Source organism: Kogia breviceps, unplaced genomic scaffold (assembly GCF_026419965.1).
Source record: "Kogia breviceps isolate mKogBre1 unplaced genomic scaffold, mKogBre1 haplotype 1 scaffold_234, whole genome shotgun sequence".
Classification (NCBI taxonomy): domain Eukaryota; kingdom Metazoa; phylum Chordata; class Mammalia; order Artiodactyla; family Physeteridae; genus Kogia; species Kogia breviceps.
In genome coordinates this window covers 30,021-53,804 of record NW_026711673.1, presented here as the reverse complement: position 1 = coordinate 53,804, position 23,784 = coordinate 30,021, and the positions used below count along the sequence as shown (strand labels likewise).

The 23,784-nt window shown below is 49.0% G+C and overlaps 2 protein-coding genes and 1 long non-coding RNA gene across 3 annotated transcripts; 2 read left to right on the top strand and 1 right to left on the bottom strand.

Moving 5' to 3' along the window:
• LOC136793478 (uncharacterized) lies at nucleotides 1–23,702 on the top strand. The gene is made up of 3 exons (XR_010838769.1): nucleotides 1–55; nucleotides 18,605–18,865; nucleotides 23,201–23,702. It is a non-coding gene; the product is annotated as an uncharacterized lncRNA (long non-coding RNA).
• LOC131749510 (ATP-binding cassette sub-family C member 6-like) lies at nucleotides 1,822–14,078 on the top strand. Its single transcript, XM_067024338.1, has 5 exons — nucleotides 1,822–1,884; nucleotides 2,753–2,883; nucleotides 8,322–8,525; nucleotides 11,067–11,244; nucleotides 13,938–14,078. Exons 1-5 carry the CDS (start codon nucleotides 1,822–1,824, stop codon nucleotides 14,076–14,078), a joined length of 717 nt encoding a protein of 238 aa, XP_066880439.1.
• Nucleotides 19,080–20,054, bottom strand: LOC131749512 (Golgi-associated RAB2 interactor protein 4-like; the record flags this gene model as incomplete). The annotated part of the gene is made up of 1 exon (XM_059051567.2): nucleotides 19,080–20,054. A coding segment is annotated over exon 1 (975 nt), but the record flags the coding sequence as incomplete, so codon positions are not given.
• Nucleotides 23,703–23,784: the final 82 nt, after the last annotated feature.

Here is a 23,784-nt window from a genome sequence, read left to right as displayed (position 1 = left end):
TCCTGTGCCGGCTGTTCCTTCTTCTGGAGAGGATGAAGCCACGGAGTCTGCTGAGGTAATGGCCTGGATTTTTTTTTTTTTTAATTTTTGGTGGTACGCGGGCCTTCCACCATTGTGGCGTCTCCCGTTGCGGAGCACAGGCTCCGGACGCACGGGCTCAGCGGCCATGGCTCACGGGCCCAGCTGCCCCGCAGCATGTGGGATCTTCCCGGACCGGGGCACGAACCCGTGTCCCCTGCATCGGCAGGCGGATTCTCAACCACTGCGCCACCAGGGAAGCCCTGGCCTGGATTTTAATTGGTGCTAAGTGACCTCTTTGCGGGAGGCTTCAGGGTTCGATTCATGCTTACACTTAGGGACAGACGAGGTCCCCTCTTCTTGGGGGCCCACGGGGCTGGGGACCGTCAGCTTAGGGCACGTCAGATGTCCTTGGCTACATCCACTACAATTTAGACGCTTCAGATATTTAGTATCTTTCCTCGCGGTGCACACTCAACCTTGGCGGAGAAACTCAACAGTGGTGGTGGTGACATCATCTAAAAAGAAACATTCTCTTATCAATAAACCTCCTGACTAGAATATTCAAATCGAATCACTATGCAACTTTAATCATCTTCTTTAAACCCCGCCCCCCGGCCCGCCGCTTATCAGGCCCACTAAGTAGCCTCCTGAGGGACCATCACAAAGTCTCTTACCAGGAGCTCCATGGGAGGAGGGATTGATCCCCGTGCTCACGACCCTGCACAGCCAAAGAGGAGTGAGAGAGGGGAGAAGGGGAGCCCACCCTCCTTCTGCCACCTGGATTCCTCTGGGACTCAGGAACCCAGCTGAAGTTGTCTCTCTGCCCTCACATACCCCTCACACACTCAGATTTCCTCCTCAGAGCCTCTTCCTTGCCCAGGTGGAGCCATGGCTGTGTGTGACAGCTCAGTTTCCATCTACCCACCAAACCCAACCTTCTCAATGACCCCGTGAAGGCCTGCTTTCTTCGAAGACTCCTTTCCTGACTGTCCTGCCCCTCCTAGACCTCGCACCCCAAACTCACTCTCTCCCCCACCATCGTTAAGGCAAAGGCGTTTATTTCCCCACAACACTGAGAGGCCCGCGTACCGCAAAAAAATAAAATAACATAAAATAAAATAACAAAGGAAACTTTCTATCGCTACCAAAATCAGAAAAATCTAGAACCCCTTGCCATGTAGAACACCAGAAATAATTTTAGTGAAAACCAAGTACTGTGAATAATTTCTGGATCCAAACTGTTGCTTGCCTGAGTTTGCTCTGCATTAGAAAAGGGAACTGGAAAGTCTCAAAGAGGAGCTCAAGACCAGCTCCAAACCAGACCTTCTCCTTGGTGTCAGGAGAAGAAAGAGACCTAAAAAGATAAGAACACTCCTGCTGTGGAAGTCTGCAGTCGTTAATTTCTTGTGCGTGCGTGTTGGTTTGAAAACTGGCCCCAATAGACGGTAGGCTTGGAGAGACGGAAGAAAGAGGCAGCCACTCCAGACTGGTAGGAGGCAGGGTTAACGCGCAAGAGAACTTACATATGAGGCTTGTCTTGAGTGCCGCAATATGAGTAGATCTCTGCACTTGCCCACCAGAATCTCAACAGTTTACAGAGAGGCCTTAACAGGGTTCAGACACATATACGCCGTCCAGATGGTATAACACTTAACTGCTGCATCCTTGAAGTAGCTCCTAGTGTGAGAACAGTGGGTGGAATGTACATTCCAAGGACAGGGGAGGGAGGAGCCTCAGATTGCCTGGGTCCAGGTCACAGGTCCACAAGTGGTCACATCCTCTCGGTGACCTCTTCCAACAATGCACCCACTAGAGTCATCTCATATACCAGTCCCAAGCACTGGGAAACACTATTATTTTAAGGTGAGAAAATTGAGGTCCATTGCTGGGCAGTGAGTGACTTGCCCAAGGTCACAGGGCTGAAAAGTAATGACTTCTATTTGACAAATCCTGTGCCCCGAGCCAGGATGTGAGGATCCAGAAGAGGGAGAATCAAGGCAAGTACTTTCTTTGCCCCTATGGAGCTTACTGTCCAGTGGAGGAGAAAGACTAAATAAATAATCAGACTGAAAAATTAAATAATGATAATTGCAGCAAGCATTATAAAGAAAAAGCTCAGGAAACTAGAGGATCTTGCAATGGGAGAATCTACCTGGACTTGGGTCTGGGGGGTCATCAAGTGGGCTCTTAAGGAAATCACATGTAGGCTAGAGGTGAAGGACAAGTAAGAAGTGGCAGGGAAAAAGTTTTAAGCAGAGTGACGTGCATGTGCAAAGGTCCCGAGGCCAGGTGGCTGGCGCAGTGACTGAGGAGGAGAATGGGTACATTTAAAGCTGAGGGAGGAAGGAGTTCAGGTTTCCTCCACAGCAATAGTTTTCTTCCACTCTGGACTTCTGACTCCTAGGGAGGTTTATTTCCCCTGTCACACGTCACCCTTTGGTTAAGTCACTTAATCTCTCTGAGCCTCTGTTTTCTTTCTTTTCTGTAAAATGGATCAATAGTAATCTACTGTATAGGCTCACATGAGAATTAAATGAGATGTTCTTTGTAGACCAAGAAGTGCCCTCCAGTGTTAGCGCAGTTAGGTAAATTGCTTTCCTTGTGCCGAGGGGCCAGCAGAGGTGCAGAGAGGTGAAGTGACTTACTAGGGTCACACAGCTACGAAGCCAAGACCCTTCAGGGATGGACACAGGAGAGGAGCTTGCTCTGGTGATCCTCTTTTACAGGTTAGTTTGGAGGGGCTACTGGATGGAAGCCGCTGGGACCAAAAGACCTCTGGTCGCTTGGGAGAGAAAACTCCTCAGAAGAACTTGTTTCCCAGCTTGAAAAGGAATGGACAAGGAACCGCAGCGCAGCCCAGCGGTGAGTGTGTGGAAGATGGGCGCTCAGCCCAAAGCTGGGTCAGCAAATCACTGGACCCCAAATACAACCACGCCCCTACTCCAGGCTCCACCGCCACAGTCCCCTCCCTGTCAGCTGACCTCACTAAGCATTAGCAGGTCGGGCTCAAGATGCTTTTCCTCCCAGATGCTTTGCAGGTTCCAAAAGGATATTGACAGAGGGGGAACCTCTCCAGGCTCCCAGAAGGAAGCTCGGATGGTGGGATGGAGGCAGGGAACAGAAGGACTATTTTAAGACTGGGGGTGGAGAGGTAGGTATGGTCCATAACATGCAGGCAACTACTCACTTACTACTTGACCTGAGTGATTAGTTTCCTGGCTTTTAGTTTTCTTATCTGTTCAACGTGGGGGGGTGCGGGGGATGCCATTAGCCCTAGCTCCTCATAGCTTGTGTGAGATGAGAAAAAAAAAAGATTTATAGAAAAGAACTTAGCGAATTTCTTAAAAATGGTAAAATTTCCAGCAATATCAGTTATCCAGAGGATTTCAATCTCTTTCTAGTCCTGCCCACTTGCCTCACTCTTGCCCTCTCTGGCATCTCTGGAAACTTCTGTGAAGTGCTCAGAGCCTGAGGAACCTGGTTTGTGAAACTTTGGTCTAGAGAAATAAGCTCTCTAAGAGGATTAATTAAACCCGGGTTAAACATAGCCCTGCCATCGAGTAGTTGATGACCTTGGACAAGTCGCTTGACCTCCCCGGGGCCAGGTGTTTCAGGGCACAGACAAAAGTAGCTCTGTGGAAAGTTACAGGGTTCCCCTGCATACTCTATTATTTTGTGGTGATTGTTATAGGTGGCTAAATCCCACAAATTAGAAGGAGCCAGAGAGAGACAGAGTCTGCTGGCTCACGTAGCTGAGAAGGTAGGTGTGGCCTCAGGTGTGGCTGGATCCAGGACTTAAATGACGTCCAAATTCTCTCCCTCCATCTCTCAGCTCAGCTGTTGTCTGGGCACTGGTCTCTCTATAAACGCCTGTCCTGTATCATGCCAACTCAGCAACCCCTACTACCATCCACATAGACAATCCCAAGGAAGGCCTTTTATTAGCTGGCTTGAATCCTGTGCCTCTCAGGGGCCAATCCCATGGCTGGAGAGCAGGCCCCATAATTGGTGGTCCCTTCAGAGCCACACAGGGAGGGGAAGAGCTGCTCCCCAAAGGAAGGGAGTATGTTTTGCAAAAGGGGTAAGTAATATGAGCAAATCAAAAGAGCAGCTCTCGCTCTCACCCCGGGCATATCTTGCTGTACGGTGAGTTTAAGTACAGCTGAAGTGACTTTTGAGTGGCAGAATTAATTCAAAAGGACCCTGGAGGTCTTGTCCACCCTCTCCCAGCTCTGGCCTCCCCTGCCAGCCTGGGAATGATAGTCACCCAGTGTTAGAGCTAGCACATAGAAACACTCTCCAGAACAGTTTGAGAATCCGTGAACAACTGACAGAAAGAGAGGAGGATGGCAGGGTTGTAGAGAGATCTGGTTCAGGCATTTTCTAAGCTGACTCATTACACACCAAGAGAACTTTGGTTTTATTTCTAAACTATTTTGCAGCCTTTGGGGGAAGGGAGAAGATGTCGTCTTAAGAGGTCACAGAGCAATCTGTCTGCTGGCCAAGTCAGGGTCACAGGTGTGTTTGGCCAGCACGGTGTCTTGTTGTTTAAGGTTTTTTTCTTTGTTTTGTTTTTGGAGAAGTCACCAACATTTAAAATGTTGGAGATGTCACAGGAAAATGTGGAATTTTGGCCTCTCTTAAAGTAGAATGGCAGTACTGGGCCACATCCCTGCATGGCAACAGGAGGGTGGATCTGGGTAGCAGCTTCCCCATTGAACAGGGCATGTGAGCTGCAGTCGCCACCACTCCCTTTGATATCCCCCAGCTTGCACCTGGCCACTCACTCACGCCCCTTGCCTTGGCCTGTGGTCATTTTTGGGTCCTGCACTAAATGGCTTTGGGGCCACAGACCAAAGACCAGCCACCAGTCTAGAGACCTTCCCTGATGGAAAGTGAGACCAGCTAGAAAGGAAGAAGTTTGTTCCCAAGCCTGCAAGCTGAACACAGTGACTCAGAAGTTTGGTGTGAGCAGCTAGAACAGAACAGAGCAAAACATCCAGCGGGAAAGAGGCTTTCACAGTGGCCTCTTCACCCACCCCATTTTATGGATGGGAACACCGAGGCTCAGAGGGAAGGGCATTTGGACCTCGGTTTTCCTGCTCAAGGGCCAGGTTCTATCAACCAAACCAAATCATTTCCTTCCTTCCTTTGCTTCCTTCCACAAATCTTTATTAATAGCAAGCAGTAGGCCCTTTGCACACATCACTCCCGCTGTTTTTTCCCATTCACTGGACAAGTATTTATTGAGCCACTTATGCATTCGGGTGCTGAACTAGGTGCTGGGGAAATACGAGTAAAAAGAAAATACAAGCAGGAAGCCTACCCACCTGGGTCCCACTTTAGGCGGGGCCTGAGGCGGCGGGGGCGGGGCGGGGCGGGGCGGCGGGGTTGGCCCTGGTTGGCACTTGCCCAGCCCAGTGGGTGTGCAGCAGCAGCTGAGTCAGGACCAGCACCCAACATCGGGCATCGAGGCACGGCACGGACACCGCGCCGGCCTTGCCTCCGACCCGGACCGACCCCAGGCAAATTGTGGGTGCCAAGGAGAGGCCACATCTCAGGGCTACGGAGGTGACAAGGGAGAGAGGTGAGCGCAGGGTTAGAAAAATGGCTGAATTGCAAATCCCGGAAGGGGAGGTTGGGGGGTGGGGGTAGGCTTCAAGACAGGGGTAGAAAGTTAACATTTGCTTATTTCTTAGCAAACCGGGTGGTAAAGACTGGTTCCTTATAGCCTCTTGTGCTAAAAATACCACTTTTCCTTTGGACTGCCTGCTGAGATTTGTCCCTCCCCTCCATCCTGAGGAGATGCTGAGAGGATTCTTGAGGGGAAGGGAGGGAGGGACTGGACGTCTGGCTTGTGGTGGAGGGGTATTCACACTGCTGGCTGGGCCTTGGGGGTAAAAAGGCTGACTTCCGGGGTCTCAACCCACCTCTCTGAAAAAAGAGGCCCAGGCACACCACCGATCGATCCTTCAGCTAGTTCAGGTGGAGTGGGACTAGGCGGTTTGCTTTGCTGGACAACAGGAAACTTGTATCTGTTTAAACTGGGCCAAGAGACTAGTTGCACCTGGTCCTAGTGAAAGCAACCAACAGGTTAAGTCCAGTGTCACGAGGAGATCTTGAAAAGTTCAGTCTATTCCCAGGTAGTGAGTGCTTGATTCAGTGCCTGATCTGTGCCAGGCCCTGTTCTGATGCTGGGGATACAGCAGTAAACAAGACAGCCATGGCCTCTTGTTCCAGAAAGCTGATTTTTGGTGGAGAAGACAGATAATTGCAAGTTGAAGTAAATGCTGGGACAAAAAACAAGGGACTGGGATAGAGGACCAGAGCTCCTTTAGTTGTAGCCTGCAGGGAAAGTGTCTTTGAGGAGGTGATGTTGAAATTGAAGTCAAGCCTTGGGAAGAGCGGGGCAGAGACATTCCAGACCATGGAGAGTCTGTGCTGAAGTCCTGAGAAAGGTAAGTTGTGGATGTGTCAAGGAGCTGAAAGAAAACCAGAGAGGGACTTCCCTGGTGGTGCAGTGGTTAAGAATCCGCCCGCCAATGCAGGGGACACGGGTTCGAGCCCTGGTCTGGGAAGATCCCACATGCCGCAGAGCAACTAAGCCTGTGTGCCACAACTACCGAGCCCGAGTGCCCCAACTTCTGAAGCCCGTGCTCCTAGAGCCCGTGCTCCGCAACAAGAGAAGCCACCGCAATGAGAAGCCTGCGCACCGCAACGAAGACAACGCAGCCAAAAATAAATAAATAAATAAATAAATAAATTTAAAAACAGGGAAAGAAAAAAGAAAACCAGAGAGGACCAGGATGAAGTGGGGAGGTGGGCAGGGGCCAGGCCGTGCAAGACTGTGTCTAGGAATGGAGAGTTTTTATAAAACCATTGAAGGGTTTTATGGGAGAAGAAAAAAAAAAAAGTCCACCCACCTGGAGGTCTAACAGAACAGATAAGAAAAGGAGAGAGTTGGAGACAGTGAACATGGCTATGAAGGCAATGAATTAAATGGTGTGATACGATGGGGAGGGGTGGTCAGGGGTAGCGTTTATAAGAAGGTAGCATCCTTTTGGCATTCAAGACCCAAATAGCAAGACGTGAGCGGCAGGCATGCCCAGCTCACGATGGAGGCCAAGTCACAACTCTCCAGAGATGCCAAACTAAACAACAAGCTGGGTCAAGGGGTGAGGGGCAAGACCTTGACCTTGTTAATTAGGGTCTGGGTACCTGCACTCATCAAGGGTTTTTTTTTTCCTTTTTCCTTTCTTTTTAATTTTTGGGTGGGGGGCGTGGGGCTCACAAAGAGGCTCTCTGTGAATCGTGAGTCAAGATGTGGGCTTAAATCCCTGCTCCGTCCTCTATGTGTGACCTCGGGCACCTGTCACACCTCTCAGAGCCTCAGTCTCCTCCAAGGTAAAATGGGGACCCCATGACACCCATGGGGCAGGGAGGTTGAGAGGAGTTGATGAGCTTGTGTGTGTAAAGGGCTGATCCCAGTGCCTGGCCCTGGGTCCCAGCTCTGAAAACAGCACTGAAATTCTGATAACCCTGTAAGTTGTCAGAGCTGGAAGGGACTCAGAGAGTGGGGCCAGCCCCATCCTTTTGCATATGAAGACAGAGAGGGGAGCAGCCTGCCCAAGGCCACACAGCAACTGCACTGTCAGTAGCTGCATCACTGCCAGCCTCTCCCTATGGCCTAGAACCAGCCTGCTTCCAGAAAGGCCCTCTGGCTTCCTCCCCTCCCTCCTTCCCCCTTCCTCTCCCTGTGGCCTCTGATGATGATCATGGGCCAGGGAGGGATCTTAGGCATCATGGCTGCCTGAGCTTCCATCTGTGGTTTCACTCAGACCAGGTGTGCCAGGCCCACAGACCTCATCTGTGATTCTAAACCCATTCTGAACCAGTTCTAAACTACCTCAGGGCTGGCTGGTTGTGGAAGAAGGGGAGGGCTGCGTAAGGGATCAAAAAGTTCTGGGCTCTGAAGGTTGGGATCAAATCCCAGTTCTTACACTTCTCAGCTGTGTGCCCTTGGACAAGTTGACCTTCTGAACCTCAGTTTCCTCATGTATGAAATGGGGTTACACCTGAGGGCACTTCTCCAGGGTTTTTCTTATAGGGGCACTGATCCCATTCCTGGGGGCTGCACCTGCATGACCTAATCACCTCCCAAAGGTCTCACCTCCTAATACCATCACACTGGCGATTAGTTTCAACATGAATTTGGGTGGTGATGGTGGGGGTGGGGTGGGGGAGACCCAAACATTCAATCTTTTACAAGGACCCAGAGCTGATTTCTCCTCTCCCCTAAGGCACACCAAGGCGACACCATTTAAAAGGAAAGGAAACCACGGTGCAGAGACCCCAGAGACGGAGACCCTCCTGCAGCAACAAGGGGGCAAGAGGGGCCCACTGCTGAGGGCCATCTGGCACGTGGGCCGCTCCACCTTCCTCCTGGGGACCCTCAGCCTCATCATCAGTGACGTCTTCAGGTTCACGGTGCCCAAGCTCCTCAGGTGGGTCCAGGCCTTGGGTGCCTCGCTGAGGCTGGTGGTCCCATTAACGGCGTCCTTCCAGGACCAGGGGACCTTCAGCCCTCCTCCTGCCTCTGCCTAGACCTCTGGTGCTCAGGGCACTGAGGGTGGGTGAAAAGGATACTCAGGAAGGACCAATTAAACAAGAAAGTGAGTGACCTTGGGGAGGGAAAACGAGTGAATTCTAGCCTGACTCTATCCGTTTGCTTTTGCTATACAACAAAGCCCCTCAAAAGTGAGGGGCTTAGGGCTTCCCTGGTGGCGCAGTGGTTGAGAGTCCGCCTGCCGATGCAGGGGACACGGGTTCGTGCCCCGGTCCGGGAAGATCCCACATGCCGCGGAGCGGCTGGGCCCGTGAGCCGTGGCCACTGAGCCTGCGCGTCCGGAGCCTGTGCTCTGCAACGGGAGAGGCCACAGCAGTGAGAGGCCTGCATATCTCAAAAAAAAAAAAAAAAAGTGAGGGACTTAAAGCCACTTCTTTAGCTCATGATCCTGTGGGTCAGCAATTCAAGCTGGCTTCAGCTGGGTGATTCTTCTTTTCTTGGCTGGGTTCACTCATCTGTCTGCAGTCACCTGTGGGGCTGGCTGGGGACTGGCTGGTCCAAGACAGTCCCAGCTGGGATATCTTGTCTCTGCTCCGGTGGTCTCTCATCCTCAAAAGGCTAAATCCGGCTTGTTCACAGGGCCATTTGGCAGGATTCCAAGACAAAGCAAAAGTTGCATTTTCTCGTGAGGCCAAAGCTGGTTGCACAGCCAGCCCAGATTCAAGAGGTGGCATGTTAATGTGTTAGGGCTGCCATAACAAAGCACTACAAACTGGGTGACTTTAAACAACAGAAATTTTTTTCTGGTGCTTATCTTTTCTACTGTTCTTTCTTTTCTTTTTTAATTGAAGTACAGTTGATTTACAATGTTGTGTCAGTTTCAGGTATACAGCAAAGCGATTCAGTTATATTGTACATACATATGTCAATATATTCTTTTTCAGGTTCTTTTCCCTTATAGCTTATTACAAAATATTGAGTAAAGTTCCCTGTGCTATACAGTAGGTCCTTGTTGGTTATCTATTTTATAATAGTAGTGTATATATGTTAATCCCAAACTCCTAATTTATCCCCACCCCTTTTCTCTTTGGTAACCATGAGTTTCTCTTCTATGTCTATGGGTCTATTTCTGTTTTGTATATAAGTTCATTTGTATCATTTTTTTTAGATTTCACATATAAGTGACATCATATGATATTTGTCTTTCTCTGACTTACTTCATTTAGTATGATAATATCTAGGTCCATCCATGTTGCTGCAAATGGCACTATTTCATTCTTTTTTATGGCTGAGTAATATTCCATTGTATACCTATACCACATCTTCTTTATCCATTCAGTGGACCTGGAGGTTGCTTCCATGTCTTGGCTATTATTGTAAATAGAGCTGCAGTAAACACTGGGATGCACGTTTCTTTTCAAACTAGAGTTTTCTCCAGATATATGCCCAGGAGTGGGATTGCTGGATCATAGGTCAACTCCATTTTTAGTTGTTTAAGGAACCTCCGTATACTGTTCTCCATAGTGGCTGCCCCCATTTACATTTCCACCAACAGTGTAGGAGGGTTCCCTTTTCTCCACACCCTCTCCAGCATTTATTATTTGTAGACTTTCTGATGATGGCTATTCTGACCGGTGTGAGGTGATACCTCATTACAGTTTTGATTTGCATTCCTCTAATAATTAGCGATATTGAGCATCTTTTCATGTGCGTTTTGGCCATCTGTATGTCTTCTTTGAAGAAATGTCTATTTAGGTCTCTGCCCATTTTTCAGCTGGGTTGTTTTTTTGATATTGAGCTGTATGAGCTGTTTGTATGTTTTGGAGATTAATCCCTTCTCGGTCACATCATTTGCAAATATTTTCTCCCATTCTGTAGGTTGTCTTTTCATTGTGTTTATGGTTTCCTTTGCTGTGCAAAAGATTTTAAGTTTAATTAGGTCCCATTTAAACAACAGAAGTTTTTGTCCTCACGTTACTGGAGGCTAGATGTCCAAGATCAGTGTTGTTTCTTCTGAGGCCTCTCTCCTTGCCCAGACAGCTGCCTTGTCGCTGTGTCCTCACGTGGTTTTTCCTCTGAGCACATGCACCCCTGGTGTCTCCTTATGTGTCCAAATTTCCTCTTCTTACAGGGACACCAGTTGTATTGGATTAAGGCCCATCCTAATGGCCTCATTTTAACTGAATCACCTCTTTAAAGGTCCTATTTTCAAATACACAGTCGTATTCTGAGGTACTGGGGGTTTGGACTTTAACATATAAATTTTGTGACGACACAGTTCAGCCCATAACAGGTGGCGGTAAAAACTTCACCTGTTGATTGGTGGAGACGCAAGTCACGCTGAAAATGAGTGTGGACAGTGGGGGAAATGATTGCAACCATTTGTGTAGAAAACAAAAAAGAACCCCATACTGTCTGGTCCTCCAGACCTGGCCAGGCTTAGGCAGAGGCAATAGCCATGGGTGCCCTTTCTCACCAGCCTCTTCCTGGAGTTTATTGGTGACCCCAAGACCCCGGCCTGGAAGGGCTGTCTTCTCGCCATGCTGATGTTCCTCTCTGCCTGCCTGCAAACACTGTTCGAGCAGCAGCACATGTACAGACTCAAGGTGCTACAGATGAGGCTGCGAATGGCCATCATGGGCCTGGTGTACAGAAAGGTGAGCCCCGGGGGAGAGGCGTGGCCTTTCCTCTCTCTCCATCCTGTCCCAATTCACAGACAAATGTTCCAGCCAAGAAGTGGAATGTTCCTGAACCGTTACTGTCATCAGTGCCTAAAACCACACTCATTCATCACTTTACTCATGTTTGCCCACACCACACCCTCACCTTCTTGGCTATTTCTGTAAGGCTTGCGTGATCTGACCCTGGCACCTCTTCTAGCTGATTACATCACACACTTCCTTCACACTTCTTTCACTTTCCTCCGGCCCCACAGGTCTTCTTTCATTTCCTGAAGCACGCCAAACAATCTCCCACCTCAGGGCCTTTGCACTTGCTGTTCCCACTGCCTGGGCACCCTTTCCACAACTCTTCATGTAGTGAACACTCACCCCCCTGAGGATAAAGGGCTAACCTACGGGCTCTGTGGAAACTGGATAAAGGTGGACTGTCAGCTATTTTACCCGGTAACACTGCTTACAATTAAAATGAGCCCTGACCCCTTGGTAAATTGCATCTGGGCTGAAAGTTCTGCCAATGAACTATGATACCCGGAGGTAAGCCATAGCATTGGGCTTGGGCTTCTCTCTGCAGTGATTCTTGTCCCCTTGGGGGACCTTGGAACCGAAACCTGTGAGGCTGCTGCTCTAAGAGATGTTGGCCCCTCTGGGGTCTGGAGCATCTGAGCAAGGCAGTCCTGTGTAAGCCCCTTTCTGTCACACCTGAGCTGTCACTTGGGAAAGAAGGGGGCAAAGGGATCAGCTCCTGGGTGGCCGTGTAGCTCCTGAATTTCAGGCCACATCCCCCTGAGCACACTGGAGCTGGTGTGGCCTGTCCGGTCTCGGGAGTCCACACATGGAGCTGAGGCTGCAGGAAGATGACCCGAAGGCTTTGCTCTTCCCATCCCCACCCTTGGGGCAGCCGCCTTCATCACCTGATGAGGTCATACCCCTCCACTCTGCCCTCTGGGCTGCCTCTGTTTTAACTGTGTCTTCTTACTTTCTGTATCTGGTGCTTTGACATCTGGGGTCTTGCTGACCCTGGAGGGACTGCCCCTCTGTCCCTCCCAGGATCAGCCAGTTCCCAGAGATGCTAAGAGACTCATCTGAAAGCATCTCTTTCACATGCAAGCCAACCAATCCAGAGCTCACACCCCAACTGCCTCCTTTTTGGGCCCTAACACTCTAGTCCACTATCCCCTGCCTTAATCGCCCCGGGGCAGGGTACCAGACAATGAGGCCCAGCTCCTATGCCTAGAGCCCGGTGGAATTATTCCAACTAGCCAATCCTAAACCTGCTTACCCTGCCTGACCTTCCCATGAAAACCACAACAAGCTCTTGCCTGTGGTCCCCCCAACCCTGCAGCATCCTGGTGCTTCCCCAGTGGCCCCCTCATAGCGTGGGGTGCCCCCTCCTCTTGAGATCTGTGAGTATAATAAACCCTCTTGTCAAGGGCAGTCTTCTCTGATCTGTGGGCTTGCCATGCCTGAATAATGATAAAAACCTATATTTGAAAACACTTCTTCATGGCACTCATCATAATTACTATTAAAGGATGAACTATGTACATCTTTATTTAATTTTGTCCCCCAGCTCAAACTCCACTCCGAAGAGAGCAAGTGCCCTGCCTCTGTTGATCACAGTACTCACCTCAGAGTGAGGCCCAGAGCAGGTGCTCGGTAAAGATTTGAAGATTTTTTTTTCAGATTTCTACACTCAATCATTGCCAGCTCACCACTTCACCCCCTCACTTCTTCCCTGACACACTCAGCAGAGAGAGAGAGGGGACTGCAAGTAGAACGTAGCATTCAACAGGTTGGAAGGGGTCCACTGTGACCCCAGAGTTAGGGCAAATTTGGGGCTGCCAGAAAACCAGCTTGGTGTCTGAGAGGCACACTGAATGCCTGCAGGGGTCAGTCTAACACCCTGTCTAGCCCATGTCGTGCCTCTGTCATCCTGGATTCCAATCCTGGCCCAGTCACTTAGGAGCCCTCTGGCTTTGGGCAAATTGGTCAATTTCTCTGTGCCTCAGTTTCCTTAGCTGTGAAATGGGGTTAATAATTCTGCATCTCACTGATTCTAGTCTCACGTTTTTTTTCTTTTTAACTTCTGAAATCAAGATGTTTTAATTTAGTTGGCATTGATGTTTTTTCCCATAGTGATACAAAAGTAGAGAGTACTTTATCCACAGTGTTTTACATTGAATGAAATATGGCAGTACCTGCTCCATACAGTTGTCTGATGTGCCCCATCACGGAAAATGGTGAAACTGTTAGTTTATTGAGCACAGTGCCTAGGCTGTAGCGCTCAGCAGATGACCACCATTATCAGCATTATCACCATTATCAACTATTGCTTTCACCACTCGCTAGTAGTATGTTATTAATTGTTATTAGTCCAGTGCTTTAGGGGTTTCAGGGTATTTTCATTTTTGTCTTCTCCCTGGAGTCTCACAATGGGAGGTTAGCTGAGGAGATTTTATTAGCCCACTTTGCAGATGAGTGAACTGAGGCTCAGATGGTAAAGAAATCTGCCTCAGCCAGCAGGGGCAGCACAGCTTAGACCCCGGCCTGCTGGGTGGCTGTTCTCTTGCTCAGTCCAAGCCGTGGGCCTCCCTCCCTCCTGGGCCCTTCCTCCCTCGTGGTCCTCCCTAACTGCCCCTCACCCCCTCCTTCCCTCCCTCCTGATTCAGGTCTCCATCTTCTGCCCCTCCCAGGTCCTGGCTCTGTCCAGCAGCTCCAGAAAGGCCAGCGCAGTGGGGGACGTGGTCAACCTGGTGTCTGTGGATGTGCAGCGGCTGACTGAGAGCATCACCTACCTCAACGGGCTGTAGCTGCCGCTCATCTGGATCATCATCTGCTTTCTCTACCTCTGGCAGGTGTTCTGGGGCAGAGAGAGCTGGGATTTGAGTTGAATCCTCCTCACCCCCCATCCCCCTCCTCCTCCCCCTCCCCTTCCTCCTCCCCTCCTCCTCCTCCCCCTCCTCCTCCCCCTCCTGTTCCTCCCCCTCCTCCTCCTCCTCCTCCTTCCTCTCCTCCTCCCACTCCTCCTCCTCAATCCTATCTCCATCTGCACACTGCGGGCTGATGTAATGGGCAAAGTCTTAGACGAGGATGACCTTCACTTCACCTTGGGCTGGATGCTCACCTCTCAGGGCCTCAGTTTCCTCATCTGTATGATGATGATGGTGATGACATTGGCACTTTTTGGGTGTGATATCGGGGTAACAAGTGAGCAGATTAGGCATGTTTTGAAGTTAGCAGTAATGGTAGGGCACCATCACCATCACCACTACCAACAACAAAAAAAAGGGAAAGAAAATTTAGGGGAAAGAATTTACTACTTGGTTTTCAAAAAGCATTAAGTAGCCAACCAGGCCAAAAAAAAAAAAAAAAATCAGAACTTTTTCTAACTTTCTTATATCTGTTTTGTGGTGCAGGATTTTCTTTTTTCTTTTTAATTAAAATCACAGACTTTGTAGTGGGACTGCCTGGGTTCGAAACCTGCTTTCAGCACTTGCTAGTTGTAAAACCTTCCAGTAAGTAACTTAGCCTCTCCGTGCGTCATTTCCTCATTGGCAAAGTGAGGACTGTAATTAACCGAAGTGCCCCAGCCCTTGAGTTGCTGAGGAATTAAATGAGCTAATACCTGTGAAGCACTTAGATAGCATCTGGGACACAGCTATACCCTATAGGTGTTTAATTGTCTTGTTGGTTATGCATGGGGGTGGGGCAGTTCATTTGAAGATCTTCTTCAGCTCTGCTCCATGAGGGCTGGTTCCAGGCTCACAGACTTTTCTGTAAAGGAGCAGATTGTAGATATTTTAGACGTTAGGGGCCATAGGGTCTCTCTCAAAACTATTTAACTCTTCCCTTCTAGTGCACAAGCAGCCACAGGCAATACTAATCAAACAGGCCTGGTGGTGTTCCAATAAAATTGCTTATGGACACTGAAGTTTGAATTTCATGTAATTTACACATATCATGAAATCATCTTCGTTTGATTTTCTTCAATCATTTTAAAATGTAAGAACGATAAACAATCTTTGTATGGCTTGAGGTCGGCATGTAAACAGGTGGAGAGATCTGGCCCATGTGCTGTGTTTCACAGGCCCCTGGGTGAGTGTATCAACGGCATATTGATTGTGAGTGAGTGTGGAATGCTCCAGAATACCAGCTGTGTGTTATCATCATTATTGTACCTCTGCTACCGCTCCAGTGTCCCCACAATAAGGGCTTGGGGCCTGGACACTTTTGGACTTGCTACCTTGCAGTCTAGGACCTAGCATACAGAGGGTGCTCAGCAAGTGCATAACTGTTGGCTGTTATTATTAGAGAGAAAGGGAGGAAGGACACTGGGGAAAATGCAGGGCAGTTAAACAGGCCGACCCGTGACTCAAGTGAAACTGCAGACAACACACCCATCACTTTCCCTGACTCTTGGCAGGTGGTCCTAACATCAGAAAGTCACCATGAGACCCTGGTAAAGGGGGAGCGGTAGGAATTGGGGTTGCTACCGTTAACATTTGTAGCATTTTTGCCAGAGAGAGTGTATTTAACCTTCTGTTCACATTCCTTTGACTATTCTCCCAGCCCCGGCTGTAGGCAGGTGTTTGCCTTCTGGGCACCTGTCCATTTGGCCACTAGGGGGCGCAGTTGCGGCATAAATGAAACACTGGCTTGCTAGGGTGTCAAGATTAGAAACTAAACATTCTTAGGGGCTGAGAGCTGAAAATGAGGCCCACAGACTGAAGAGGGGGGTGGGGTCGTCTAGAGAATGGACCCAAATGACCTCAGGAGGAATCTCACATTACAGCCACTTAAAAATTATTTACCCTACTCTCCAGCTCCACATTTTCCAGATAGAGAGATGAAAGAGGGAGGGAAGATAACTGTCCCAAGTCACAGAGCTGGGGGGTAGGGCTGCCAGACAAAATACAGGATGTCCAGTTAAAGATGAATTTCAGATAAACAGAAGAATTTTTATTATAAGTATATCCCAAACATGACATGGGATATACTTATACTAAAAACTTATTTGCTGTTTATCTGAAATGAAAATGTCACTGGGCAGGCAGTTTAATATATTTATTTGCTAAATCTGGCAACCCTTGTCAGGGGATAATCATTGATTGTATGACACCAGCACTCACTACAGGCAGAGTGGGAATAGCTCCATTTCCATTTAATGTGAGCAACTGCAGCTTAGGGAGGGTCAGTAACTTGCCCAAGGCCACACCAGTGTGTGTAAAGTCAGCATTTGAACCCAGATCCCGATTCCAGAGTCTGTCTTCACCGTTCTAGCCAGGCGCGGCCCATCTACGTGCATGACCCGTCTTGACTGTGACCCTGCCCCCATTCCATTTTGTGAGGTGCATCACTCCCCCTCTCTCCCATCCCTAACGGAGATGGACTCCATCTTCCACAGGTATTTCCATCTGAGGAGCCCATGAGTCCTGGTCTCTATAACCTGGTAGCTGCCCTCATTGGACTCTCTGACACCTCCCTGCCTTAGGGCCCAAGTCTGAGCCTCCCCCCACCCCCGTAACTACAGCTGGGCTTCTGGAATTGTCTCGTGACATCCTGCCCTTTGTCTCCAGCTTCTAGGACCCTCGGCCCTCACCGCCATCGCTATCGTCCTGAGCCTTCTCCCTCTGAATTTCTTAATCACCAAGAAGAGGAACCACCATCAGATTTGGTATGGAGAAACCCTTCTGAGTAGGGCATTCCAAAGTTTAATTAGTGGCTGCAGGAGGACTGGACGCTGGGTGTTCCAGGAGTGGACGCTGGAATTCCAGGTGGGAGCCTGTTTATGGCTGCAGCGCGGGTCATGCCAGAGGCTAGAGGTAGAAGCCAGGGAGCCAGACGCAGCTCAGGGGTGGTCTGGATGCTCTCGAGAGAAGGCCAGCTAAGAGCTGTGAGCTCACTGAAGTCCGATAACCGGCTCCCAGCCCCCACCCCTCCCTCCGCTCACTCTAGTAAAATTGATGCTCATCTCTGTAGTTTTGGAACATGATGGTAAGAATGCTGGTGCCTCGGGTTCTTGTGCCGGTCCTATCTCAGGCTTGTTTGCTTGCCTCCTTCCCGTGCCCCGGACAGGGCTTTGCGTAAAGAAGTGGGCTGGTGGATGACTGTTCTGCAAAGATCCCATGTGCGACTGGAGCAGGTTACCGTCTCTGAGCCTCAGTGTTCTTACCTGGAAAGTAGGCATATCGTTCCTTCTTTTCCTAATAACCAAACCAGTGTTCTTGTACTTTACCTTAAATAAATGTAATTTAAAGATGCCAAACCTTTCGGACATCACCTTTGTGCATAAAGAAAAGTGAAAAATAGAGAAAGGCATTGGCAATAACTTCATCACAAGTGCCGCGATGCTGATTTCAGAGTTAGTAAAATGTGAAAAATACACCACCTGTGTACCTACCATCTTGCCTAAGAGACGGAGCGATTCCCAGCAGCACTGACAGCCTTGTGTCAACCTCCTTGACCTAGCCTTTCCACCCTAGAGAAAACTGTCCCAAATTTTGTGTTTACTCTTCCCTCACGTTTAGCTACAGTTATTTTTAAAACATGTACCCTATGCAATACATTGTTTGAGCTTGTTTCAGAATGGTTCCGTGAGTGGAATTGTATCCCATTCTTTTGATGTTTTTAAAAATCAGGAGAAGTTGATCTATGCTAATGTGTGTAGCTCATTTATTTTTCACTATTGAATATTGCACTCACTTCATAGTCTGCTGTATTAATTCTGTTGATGGAAATTTGGGCTGTTTCCTGTGTTTTGCTGTTAAGTTATTTTTGCTATACACATTCTCACGGTTGTTCCTTAGAACATGTGTGTTTCTCCAGGGTATATACCTGGGAAGGGAACGGCTAAGTCTAGGTGAGAGTGCTTGCTGTTCTGATTGCTAGCCACTACTGCTGCCCTTATTTCTGTCCACTGAATAGCCCGAGGGGACATGCGTCCCTGTTCTTGCTTTGTTTACAGGCCTTCAGAGGGAATAAGCGTTTATAAAAAACAATATGGGCATAGTGAAGGAGAGCTTCCCAGGCCATAGTCTGACTTTCCACCATGGCTGGGGGGGGGGGGGGCAAAGCCAGAAAGGAGTGGAGGCCAGATGGAGCACCGCTGTTGGCGCTGAGCATGTGTGTGAGGTGGGGCTGCGCTTGACTGGACACTGGGTCTCAGACTGTGGCGCAGCTGACCTCCCAGAATCCACTCTGAGGCTCCGTCTGGGCTTCGGGACCTAGAAAGTCAGACAGAACACGGCATGCATTCTCAGATTTTTATTTCAATTTCCGTAGGAAGCTGCAATGGGCTCTCCAGGGGTATTTCCCTGAGCCCTGGTTCCCTTTGCAGCTCCCAGCTCTAGGTCCTTCAACGGTCGCTGGCTCCGTGGTCTCAGATGTCACACCACTAGTGATTTCCAGGCCCTGGCCACTCTCTGCTGTCTCTGTGATGGCCTCCATTCGGGTCCCTTCCACTGCCTTCGGCGGGATGCTCACATATTCCTCGCGTGATGAGGCCACACTGTCTTTGTCGTAAGCTTGGCTCTGACATTCCTGAAGAAAGAGCCGATCCTGCTGAGTCTCTTGGTGATGGAACCTGAACTTGCTGTAGGTAAGCTCCTGCCCGATTTGTGCGAGGTCCTGGACTCGTTGGTGATGGGAGCACGGCAGATGGCTTTGTGAGCAGTGCCCTGCTTGTTGTCCCCCGGGCTGCCGTGGCCTTTCTCCTTTTGGTCGTCTCTAGTGGCTCTCCGGCTGCCTGAGCCCGGGCCGGCTGCTCTTTGGATGGTCTTGTTCCCCGCAGTGCCCCCAGTGGCTGTGTTGGTTTTACTTGCTCCTGGACCCTTGCTGGCTGTGGCTGCTATGGCCGTGCTCTGCTCTTCGGGGGCAGGAGACTGGATCTCTGCCACGCTCAAAGCACCCGCTGCGGTGCCGCCTGCCACCCCTGCTGTCTCCACCTTTGTCGTTGCCCGCGATGCTGACTCTTTGTCAAGCACTGTAGGTTTTGCTTTGGCAGTGGCCACATCGGACATGGTATCGGGCTTGTGGGAGTCCAGTTGGATCCCCTCCCCGCCAGCAAAAGCTGCAGACCCGACCGCGGCCACCTCAGAGGGCGTGTGGAGGCTCCTGATGCTCACCTGGTCCTCATCCCACTCTCCTTGGAAATCCTCCACTGCCGGGCTCCTCCCGTCCTCCTCCTCCTCCTCGAACAGAGTCCTGCAGATCATGTCCCCGGCTGGAACAGCGTAGGTGCGGCTGTGACCGTCCAATGGTGGTCGCAGGAGGTAAATCAGCTCTTCCCAGTAGGCGAAGAGGTCTTCCTGCGCGTCCAGAGGGGCACACAGCTGCAGGTAGAAGGAGCGGCCAGTGGCAAACTTCACGCGCAGCTGTCGTTTGTCACGATCGTGCGTGGAGATCCTCACAAACTTCAAGGGAAGGAGCCTGGTGAGCTCTAAGGTCTTGGCAACCTTGTGGCTCTTCCCCTTGGTGGGCTGGCTGTGCTCAGCGTGCTGTTCACAGCCGGTGGCCCGTCGGGCCAGCAGCATGATGTCTGGGAGTGGGAGGACGGGGCTGGTGGATGCGATGCCCACGGTCACCGTGCAGTCACAGTTGTGCACGTCAATCACGTGTCCCCTCTTCGTGATCTGGATAAAGTCGCTCTCGAATATCGGCGCGTACTTGAATACGTCGTATTCGCCGTTGTGCAGTTGCTGCTGCAGCTCCCCCATGGTGCTTTTGAACAGGCCCAGCCCGGTGCTGCTCTGGGCCGTGTGATACGGGAGCAGAGAGTCCCCACTCATGGCTGTCTTCAATCACTGCCAGGCAGCGTGGTTAAGGCGGGCCCCTGGCTCTTCCCTCCCTCGGCCTAATGGGCCGAAGAGCAGAGCGAGCTGCGGTGCTCCTGTGTCTCGCAGGCGGCCTTAGGGCAGGTCTTCCAAGCCCAGCCCACAGGCCCCCACCTTTGCCTCAGGGTCTCCCAGAGGCAGGGGTTTGGGTAGGGGCACCGATGGTCACAGCGGGGACTCTGTAGGGCGGCTGGACCCCAGGCTGAATCTCTTCAAGTGTGTAGAGAGGTATGGTAGGCTCCCCCTCGGCCTCAGCTCACTTCCGCTTCTGGGTTTTTATCTCCCCAAGCGGCTGTGAACGTCAGTCCTAGTGAGAGAAGTAACCACTTTCTCGGCCTAAGGCCCTGGCACAGCCTATTTATCCTCTGATGCCCTTTGTGACCTATCACTGTCACATAGCCCTTTGCCTCATCCCCCAGCTGCCCCGCCCCGCCCGCCCAGTGCAGGGCCCCCATCCTCTCCCAAACGCGCCATTGCCCCCGCGGAGGACAGGCCCATCCTGCCAGTGACTGAGGTGGCTACTAGAATAAAAATGTCTTCAACTGGGAAAATTTTGTGTGGGTCCTTTTTCTTTTCCTCCCCCAGATTTAGCTACTGGATGAAATCTATAGGAATCTATGATGATGGGCTAAATTTGAACCATTTAAGCCCATGGTTTAATTGTATCGAATAACGTAGAGCTGGCAGTGGCGATCCTTAGTCTGTCCTTTCATAACATCTCAGTAAACGTCGATGGTGATTTTTAATAATAACATTAAAAATTGGTAGGAGGAGGCAAGAAAAGATAGAGACAGACAGAAGACTACATTAACTATTTAGGGGTTCTGGCTGCTAAGATCAGGAAAGGAACCTCAGATCCAGAACTGCCCTCCAAGCCCAGAAACCGTGAGGTCTCACCAAAGATTTCTCTTCTTGTTTTTTTGGTTTTTTTTTTTTTTTTTTTTTTTTCCACTGCGTTGGGTCTTTGTTGATGCACGAAGGCTTTTTCTAGTTGCGGCAAGCGGGGGCTACCGTTCGTTGTGGTGTGCAGGCTTCTCATTGTGGTGGCTTCTCTTGTGGCAGAGCACGGGCTCTAGGTGTGCATGCTTCAGTAGTTGCAGCACGCGGGTTCTCGGGTAGGTGGGCTTCAGTCATTGTGGCGCGTGGGCTCAGTAGTTGTGGCTCCTGGGCTCTAGAGCGCAGGCTCAGTAGGTGTGGTGCACGGGCTGAGTTGCTCCACGGCGTGTGGGATCTTCCCCGACCAGGGATCGAACCCCATGTCCCCTGCATTGGCGGGTGGGTTCTTAATCACTGTGCCACCAGGGAAGTCCTCACCAGAGATTTCTATGAGACTTCTCTCCTGGACAGTTGCACGTTCAAGCCCCTTACCTGACTGAGTGAGATGGGTTGTAGTTTTTTATGCTCAGCAAAGGCTAAGTAAATCAATGCCCACGTGGGAAGTCCTCAGTCATCTTTCAACTGCCCGTTCAAATGGTACCTCCTTTGAGGAGCCTCCCCTAAATTACCTAATCGAACCTATTCTTCCTTCCTCTGTGCTATTGTACAATCTCATATGTGTCTCTTTTACAGCATTAATCTTATTTTATTCAATTTTAGATTTACTGTATTATTTTTAAAATTTCATATTAATTTAGAATTATCTTGTCATTGTCTAGAAACCACAGTTGTCTTCAAATATGGTTGCATTAAATTTATAGGTCCATTTGGGGAGAATTGACATTTGATAATCTTAAACCTTCTAATCCATGCGGGTGATACTATCTAGTCTTTTATTTAAACATTTTAAATATCTCTCGGCTTATACAATGTATTATAAAAATTCACTGTAGATGTGTTGCACATCTTCCAGTAAATTTATCCCTAAATATTTGATGCTTTCTGATATTATTGTCAATGGGATTTGTAAGATTGTAATTTTCCAGTTGTTCGTGCTGGTTTATTGGTTTTTGTGTGTTGATCATGTGTCCTTTCACCTTGCTAAATTCACTTACTAATTCTAGTTTTGGTGTTTTTTTGTTTGTTTTTTTTTAAGGATTTCTTGGAATTTTCTCTGTAGACAATGATGCTGCCTGTAAAGAAAGTTTTACTTTTTCCTTTCCAAACTGTGTGACTTTTATTTCATGTTCTTGCTTTATGCATTAGCTAAAGGCTCCAGCCTAGAATTGAATAGATGGGTTAAGAGCAGTTATCTTTTCATTGTTCCCTCTCTCAGGGGAAATCTTCAATCTTTCACCATAAAGTATGTTGTTAGCTGTAGTTTTATTTCAGAGTTGCCTTTTGTCAAGTTTAAGAAATTCACTTCTAGTTTTAGTTTTCTGGGCATTTTTATCGTGAAGGATTATTGGTGTTTTTCAAATGCTTTTTCTGCATCTATTGAGCTGAATACTTGATTTTTTTTTTTTTTTTTTTTTTTCGGTACGCGGGCCTCTCACCGCTGTGGCCTCTCCTATTGCGGAGCACAGGCTTCGGACGCGCAGGCTCAGCGGCCATGGCCCACAGGCCCAGCCGCTTCGCGGCATGTGGGATCTTCCCGGACCGGGACACGAACCCGCGTCCCCTGCATCGGCAGGCATACTCTCAACCACTGCGCCACCAGGGACGCCCTGATTACTTGATTTTTAATCCTTCATTCTGTTAATGTGGTCAAGTACACTGATTGTTGTTTAGATGCTGAGTTGGCCATTCACTCCTGGGAAACCCCATGTGGTCGTGGTGCATTATTTGAACATATTGCTGGATTCAACTGGCCAGAATTTTGTCAGGAATTTTTGTATCTGTATTTATGAACGATGCCGGTCTGTGATGTTTTTCTTGAACTGTTTTTGCCAGAATTGATATAAAAGCTTGTTTTTAATTAAAATTTATTTTTTAATCAAACATATACATAATTTAAAATCATCAGATAGTGCTAGAAGGCTGATGGAGTAAGTAGCATTAGTTTCAACTACAGATAATTTGGAACGCCAAATATTTGCACTTAAACAAGATATATATGTAGTCTCATTTAAAAGCAGTCTGAAAGGAAGGGAGTCAAGCTGGTATGGCAGCTCCACTGTGTCATCAGAGACCTAGGCTCATTGTCTTTTCCTGGTTATCCTTAGGGTCACTTCATATTCCAAGATGGCTGCTGGAGCCCCATTCATCAAGTCCATATTCCAGGCCATCAGCAAGAGAAAGGGGAAGGAAAGAGAAAGGTGGTCTGCCTCTCACTTTTACAGAGCCTTCCAGAAGTCCCACATGACCCTTCTAGTTATGTTTCTTTGGCCATCATTGTATCATATGACCACATCTAGTTGCAAGGAATGCAGGGAAGTGTAATCTTTTAGCTAGGTACATTGCCCAGGATTTACTGAGGAAGAAGAGGAGGATGGATACAAACATTATGCTGAGGCAAAAAGGCCAAGACACAAAAAGGGTACACACTGTATGATTCCATTTATCGGAAACTCTGGAAAAGCCAAATCTAATTTCTAGTGACATTACTGATTGCAGGTCAGGACTGAATGGGATGGGGCAAAAAGAAACTTTGGGGAATGATGGAAATGTTCTGTAACTTGATTACATGGGTGTATGAATTTGTCAAAATTCATCCAAATGTATACTTAAAATGGGTGCGTTTTTGTGTATATACTTCAATAAAGTTAATTTTTATAAGTTTGGAAAATCTCAGCAACCATAACAAAAC

Excerpts from the sequence above, each read along its gene's own strand:
- LOC131749510 (XM_067024338.1), top strand. The coding sequence starts at position 1,822 with ATGCACCCACTAGAGTCATCTCATATACCAGTCCCAAGCACTGGGAAA. Across the intron at positions 2,884-8,321 it reads AACCGCAGCGCAGCCCAGCG|GCACACCAAGGCGACACCAT; the intron begins GTGAGTGTGTGG and ends CTCTCCCCTAAG. Across the intron at positions 11,245-13,937 it reads TGGGCCTGGTGTACAGAAAG|GTCTCCATCTTCTGCCCCTC; the intron begins GTGAGCCCCGGG and ends CTCCTGATTCAG.